Source organism: Photinus pyralis, unplaced genomic scaffold (genome assembly GCF_008802855.1).
Source record: "Photinus pyralis isolate 1611_PpyrPB1 unplaced genomic scaffold, Ppyr1.3 Ppyr1.4_LG9, whole genome shotgun sequence".
Classification (NCBI taxonomy): Eukaryota; Metazoa; Arthropoda; class Insecta; order Coleoptera; family Lampyridae; genus Photinus; species Photinus pyralis.
The window spans coordinates 9,648,237-9,654,997 of NW_022170878.1; the positions used below are offsets into that span (position 1 = coordinate 9,648,237).

Here is a 6,761-nt window from a genome sequence, read left to right on the forward strand (position 1 = left end):
ATTTTGAAATTGGCGTTTGATTTTCCTTTATTCCAAGTGCCTATGTATCAAATTTCATTCAAATACTTTTATAAGTAAAAAAGTTTGCAATTCGGTTTATAAATGGTCGAGATGCGAAAAGGGGACTGTGAATTTTGAATCGATTCGATCCAACTTTTGGCATTGCGTATTATATGGCTAAATCTATGCCCATATTGAATTTCATGCAATTAGTTCATAACTAACGGAGATGTAAAAGCGATCGAACATTTCTAAACAAAGTTATCGTTCACACGGACAGATAGATGGACAGACAGACAAAGGAACAGACGGAGAGACCAACCGGCAGGCGACAGATAGCAATGCAAAATTATAAACGATCTCTAGGATCGTTAATAAACGGCAAAAGTGTAAAATTATGGAACATGTAAAAAACGGTTTTTTGTTTTTTTTACAATAACTTTTTTTGTAAGCGGTACAGAAAAAAATTCCTTCCTTGGTACAAGACTCGACACCATAACGAACCAAATATCGAAAAAAGTAGAACAATAGCTCTTAAGATAAAAAACTAGTAGCGTCGCAAAGTTAGCGGACGGACGGACAAAGTGGCCACAATAGCGCATTTTTTTTTATTTTTGTGGAAATGCGCTAAAAAGTGCGTAAAACTTGACCGTTAGTACCACGAATGAGTACGATTACTTGCATTTGGAAAACTTTAGAAATTCCGTTTATCGGTGTAGGTGTGGCAATCTCCTTAATTGGAATTCGACAGTCATTTTAGCCAGTCGTGAAGTGTATAGCAGCTATTACAGTCTATCGCGTTAATTACTCTTTTAGGAGAGTTTTTCAGAAAGTTCTGCGTTTTGCAAGTAACTCATTCCACTTTGGGTTTCACTTAAATATCATACCCAAAATAGGTAAGTAGGTACTTACATTTTTAACAAAAGCCAAAGCAAATGTATTCTAACAATAAACGTAGCAGTTCCTTATCTAGCAAACAGTTTACATTGCTCTTCAGTGATAAATGAATCGTTAACATTAAAATTGCAGTAGCTCTATAATGGCACCCGCATACAAGCTGAAATATTTTCCTTCGAAAGCTTTGGGCGAACCGATCCGTTTTCTGATGAGCTATGGAAACATCGAATTTGAAGATGTCCGTTTGATAAGAGAGGACTGGCCCCAGATTAAACCGACCATGCCCTTCGGTCAAGCTCCTGTGCTGGAATTTAAAGGCATAACGGCATATCAAAGTATCGCCATCTGTCGGTACCTGGCGAAACAGGTCAAGCTCACTGGAGCCAACGACCTCGAGGATTGGGAAATCGATGCAATCGTCGATACCGTAAACGATTTGAGAGGAAGTAAGCTTTGTTGCTCATTTGAGGCTCTGTTAGTACTAAACCGTTTTAGAAATTGCCGAGTATTTCTACGAAACCGATGAGACGGTCAAAGAAACACGCAAGAAACCGGTCTTTGAGCAGACTATCCCTTACTATATGGAACGCATCGAGGCTATCGCTAAGAAGAACAATGGCCATCTCGCAGCGGGCAAGGTAATTAACTTCTGCGACGATATAAGAGTTAGAATTTATAATTTCTAGCTCACGTGGGCCGATCTGCACTTCGTCGGAATTCTGGATTACTTACGTTTTATGGTCGGAAAGAACCTGATAGAAGATTATCCGAGCCTTCAGGCCATGGAGAAGACTGTTTTGAATCTACCCGGAATTAAGGAATGGGTGGCTAAGCGTCCAGTTACAGTTGCATAAGTGTTTTGCTGTAATTATGCTAGTGTAGAATAAAATCATTTCAAATTTTTCGTGTTTTGAGAAATAGTTGTTAATCTTTGTATCTCTGGTGTTATTACCCAGAGTTTTTACTCTATCAGCCATTGTCCGCATAGCGTGTAACCATTGAATAATAATTCAGATTTATTATTCAATGGTGTAACCCTTCTAACTTGTATTAACTCGCTAATTTGATCCATTCCAAGGAGTCTGCTTGACCAAGACAAGTATGGCAGTGGTGGGCCACTTCCTTCCTTCCTTCCTTAGAGTCGTGAGATACGACGTGATTGTCTAAGATTAAGAGAAAATTTCTTAAGCTGTAATTCTGCTGAATAGGAAAAATACGGTCAAAGTGGATCAAATTTACCTATAGCTGTCAAATGGCTTGAATTTGAATGGGGGAATTATTTTCATTGGGGTGGAAAAAGATTCCCTTCCCAGACGGTGCAGTAGTTGTAGTTCTCGGACATTCGAAGAGGGACTTTCGCTGGGTCAAGTAGAAAAAACAGCGTCGTGATTTTTTTTGTGCGACACTCGAATAGATAGTTTACTGAAGTTAAGCTGATAAATTGACAGCGCGAGATGTTATTTTTGTTTCCATGGGGAGGGGGGGGGGGTGGTTAATACCTCAAATGCTAATCTTGAAATCGAAGTGTCGGAAAATGATATTCACAAAAGGAAAATTAGTAATCGACGATGCGCATCCTTCGTTGTGTTAACATGATGCGTTTTTATTATTTTTTTTATTTTAATATCCCTCTCTTGTTTTTTTTTTTGGGCCCTCAACAGGCATGCGCCCAATTACAGAGTGACCCGCATAATGCTATTTAGAGGTGCCTCTGCAGAAGGTCTTAAGATGGTCTATACTACTCCGGTATTTACCTTACGAATTAGGAAAACTGCAGGAAAACCTAATTCGGAGTAGCCGGTAGAATGCTCGGAACTGGCCTAAGGTAATTTCCATCTCCGCCACAGATGAAAAATTCACCTCAACCCAGGTTCGAACACCCGACCTTCGGATTTATAACCCAATGCTCTTACCACTGAGCCATAAATCCGACATGAGAGTGGAGTGGTTAATTGATGGGTATTGAAATGACTAATGACGTCAGCAACCGAATAGAAACTATATTCATCTTCCTGTACCACTAATACCTTCATCCCCTCCCAGCATTCCCCAGTTTACACAATAAAAAGGGACGCAGAAAGACATCCCTGAGCCGACAGCAAACAAATTTATTATACTCTCCTTAATCCTTATCATTACCCCCTGTTCCATATAAAGACTATCTACTCCGTCAATCTACTTTTTTTAAAAATATTTTCATTAATCTGTTTTAACGGAAGTTGTTTTTTTAAATTTCGTCACTGGTTTCGGTGTGGGTTGGCTTAGGGAGCGATAATACTATCTTAATGGGTTTTACGTGCCCAAAACAGCCCAGTCTGGAGTACGTGATGAGATTATAGTTCAAAATAAGCAAATAACGAACTGTAAACCACTGCTTTAATAGAAACAAACACCAGACTAAAGTAAAACAAGGAAAAAACTACTTATATGAAAAATACATGTTACTACGTCTACACGTACACGTCATACCTATTTGACACTTGAAGAAAAATGTATATACACGGTGTGTCACAGTTTTTCTCTAACACTTCCTCCAAAACTGGACACGCCAAAAAAAACAAAGAACTAATCTGATTTAAAACAATTTTAAACCCAAACCATCACGCAACGTTTTAAATCTAACTCGGTCAAGCGGTTTCGTAAATAAGTCCGCTAATTGATGTTGTCCATCAATATGTTGCACTTCAATCTCGTTATCTTGCACACACTCGCGAACATAAAAGAAGCGAAGCTTTACATGTTTGGTGCGTTTGTGAAACTCTGGATTTTTACTTGACTTTACTGCGCTTGCACTATCACAATAAAGTATTGGTTTCACAATCGTTTTTCCACTAATTTTAGAAACTAATCGTTTCAGCCACATTAGTTCTTTTGAACCCTCACTTGCTGCCACAATTTCAGCTTCTGTAGTTGAAGTTACGACCGAGTGTTGACGCTGACTCGTGACCTGTCGTTGACCGACCTGTTTCGCTGCATCCTCCATAATCCGCATCCGTGAATGTCACCAACTCATCAGATCCACCCTTTGAGTAGTGCAGTCCATAACTACTGGTTCCACGCAAATAACGAAATATGCGCTTCACACGGTTCCAATCTTCTTGAGTAGGTTCTTGCATTTTTCGAGCCGCAAATGAAACTGCATAGGCAATGTCAGGCCTCGTTGCCGTCATCAAGTGCATTAAGGAGCCGACCGCTGACCGATATGCTGTTCGATCCTCGAATACTTTCTTTTGATTCTCATTTATCGTATCGCTTCCACCGATGCGTTCACAAGGAGTTGATACGTCTTTTGCTTCATCCATGCCAAAACGCTGTAGTATACGCTTTGTATATGCATATTGTGATAAGAAAATCCCGTCGCTGCGTATACTTATCTGCATGCCTAAGAAGCTCTCCAAGGACCCAACTATTATTTTAAAATGCTCTTTAAGTGCTGACAGAAACCTCTGGATTTCGTTAGCATCATCACCGACGATCAAACCATCATCGACATACAGTACAACTATTAGAGTTACTCCGTCTTTACGTCGAGTAAAGAGACACGGGTCCTCCTTTGCTGCTTCGAGATCAAACTTCTTCATAACTTCCACAAATCGCTTATTCCAGCACCGAGGTGCTTGTTTGAGCCCGTACAAACTACCTAAAAGTTTGCATACTTTGCTAGTCCCGTCGTCATAACCTTCGGGTTGTGCCATGAAGATTTCTTCATCTAGCGTGCCGTAAAGGAACGCTGTTTTCACATCAAATTGCTCTACGTGCCAACCACACAGTGCTGTTTCAGCCAATACTACTCGCACAGTATCATAACGTGCGACCGGACTGAAAGTCTCGTCATAGTCTATGCCCTTTTTCTGCCTATAGCCTTTCACAACTAGGCGAGCCTTGTAACGAGAAACGTTACCACTCGCGTCAAGTTTTACACGAAAAACCCAACGGCAATCTATTACCTTAACATTCTCTTTCTTTTCTACCAACTCCCATGTTTTATTTTCTTGCAACGATGCCATCTCATCATCACATGCTGCTTTCCACTTGGCACATTCGTCCGAGTTCATCGCTTGGTCATATGAGGAAGGAGTAATTCCATCATATACGTTTGTGGTTGCTTGTGCACCATTCGCTTGATACAAAACATCATTTGTCTTATCAACTTCGAACTCATTTGACTTATAAATTGCAGGACGTTGACGTTTCCTTTCCGACTTACGGGGTACTTCACGAGCGTCGAGTATATTTGCAACATCAGTCTTCTTATACTGGTTTACCATACTTCTATCTGGAGCCCCTTCTGTAAGATCTTCATCACTTTCTTCCTCCTCATCCGAATTTTCCTTACTTTCGGTGACATTCGGAACCGATTCCAGACTCTTAGTTGACACTAGTCGATATTCAGCCGACCCTGTAGTGTTAAGTTCTGTGCACAAATTTTCATCTTTGAAGAATACATCGTGTGAATGCACAATCTTACCGCGAGATGGTAAATATACCACGTAGCCGTCTTTGTCATTAACATAGCCGACACAACGACCGTAAACGCTCTTGTTATCAAATTTTTTTCGAAACTGTTTTGGAATATGCACATAGCATTCAGTACCAAAAACACGCATATGATCAAGTCTGTCAAATGTCTTGCCACGCCACAATTCAATGGGAGTTTTTGTTGGAACTGTTGATTTTCCTGTAGCATTTAGAACATATACACTGGTTGCACACGCACATAACCAAAAGGACTTCGGCAAACCACTTACCGAAAGCATAGATCGCGCTAGTTCAACAATCGTACGATTCTCTCGCTCAGCCACGCCGTTCTGTTCCGGAGTATATGGAACCGAAACTTCCAAGCGAATCCCATGTGCATTTAACATGCTTCGTACTTCGGCACAGTCAAACTCACCTCCACCATCACAGCGAAACACTTTTACAGTGTGACCTTCTGTATGTGTTTCATTTAAAAAGGTTTTCAGGCAAGCAGATACTTCACTTTTCTTTGCGATAAAAAACACACGCCGATACTTGCTAAAGTCATCTTTGAAACAGACATAATATCGCTGTTTACCTCCAAATGCTTCAACTGACATTGGGCCATTCACGTCTGCATTGATGCACTCACCAATACTGTTTGCACGATCCTTTCTCGCATGGAATGGTTTTCGATGTGCTTTGCCTAACGCACATCCGTCGCAGAACTCACTCGTGGCGGCATAGTCGACTTCAATGCCTAAACGACTTAAAACGTTTCTTATGTGACGTTTGTCTTGATGCCCTAATCGTTCATGCCAAAGTTGTAATGTTTCGCTTGATTTTGCAAAACACACTACCGCCGGATGAGTTGGTACAACAACAACCATATCCATAATGTATGCGTTGTTCTTCCAAGTTGCCGTCGCTACAAGCCTACCGTTACGTTTGAGCATAACGTGTTCACGACTAATAATACTGACTACGTCGTGCCTTGAAGCCATTCTTGAACTAAAAAGATGATACGACATTCCTGGCACATATAAAACATTGTACAGAGTAGCCGTACGCTGCTGTCCATGTACTGTCATCAATACGTTGATGTTTCCCATTCCAATTGCATGCAATGAACTGCCAGAAGCTGCCGTTCCTACAATACGAGGCGTTTTGAATGCTTCGTATGACGAAAAATAATGTTTGCTTCCTGTCATGTGATCACTTGCGCCTGAATCACACACCCAGCCATCTGCATTGCCATTTGAATTTGTTTCTGCAACAAATGCACCACTGCTTACTGGTTCATTATTCATCTTCTTGTTTTCATTTGTTTTGTCAGAAGTTTGATTTCGACACTGCTTTGCTAAATGACCCTTTTTGTTACACTTGTAACAAGTGTAGCCTGAATA

The 6,761-nt window shown here is 40.6% G+C and overlaps 1 protein-coding gene across 2 annotated transcripts; it reads left to right on the plus strand.

The window, feature by feature from the left end:
* Positions 1–735: 735 nt before the first annotated feature.
* On the plus strand, positions 736–1,798 carry LOC116181370 (glutathione S-transferase-like). 2 transcript variants are annotated; one of them, XM_031501715.1, is made up of 4 exons: positions 736–896; positions 1,030–1,343; positions 1,393–1,535; positions 1,584–1,798. In XM_031501715.1, exons 2-4 carry the CDS (start codon positions 1,040–1,042, stop codon positions 1,749–1,751), a joined length of 615 nt encoding a protein of 204 aa, XP_031357575.1. In that variant the 5' UTR covers positions 736–896; positions 1,030–1,039; the 3' UTR covers positions 1,752–1,798. The 2 variants fall into 2 exon arrangements, with proteins under 2 accessions (XP_031357575.1, XP_031357576.1); XM_031501716.1 differs by having other exon boundaries at positions 740–896; positions 1,033–1,343.
* Positions 1,799–6,761: the final 4,963 nt, after the last annotated feature.

Excerpts from the sequence above, each read along its gene's own strand:
- LOC116181370 (XM_031501715.1), top strand. The coding sequence starts at position 1,040 with ATGGCACCCGCATACAAGCTGAAATATTTTCCTTCGAAAGCTTTGGGC. Across the intron at positions 1,344-1,392 it reads CGTAAACGATTTGAGAGGAA|AAATTGCCGAGTATTTCTAC; the intron begins GTAAGCTTTGTT and ends AAACCGTTTTAG. Across the intron at positions 1,536-1,583 it reads GCCATCTCGCAGCGGGCAAG|CTCACGTGGGCCGATCTGCA; the intron begins GTAATTAACTTC and ends TATAATTTCTAG.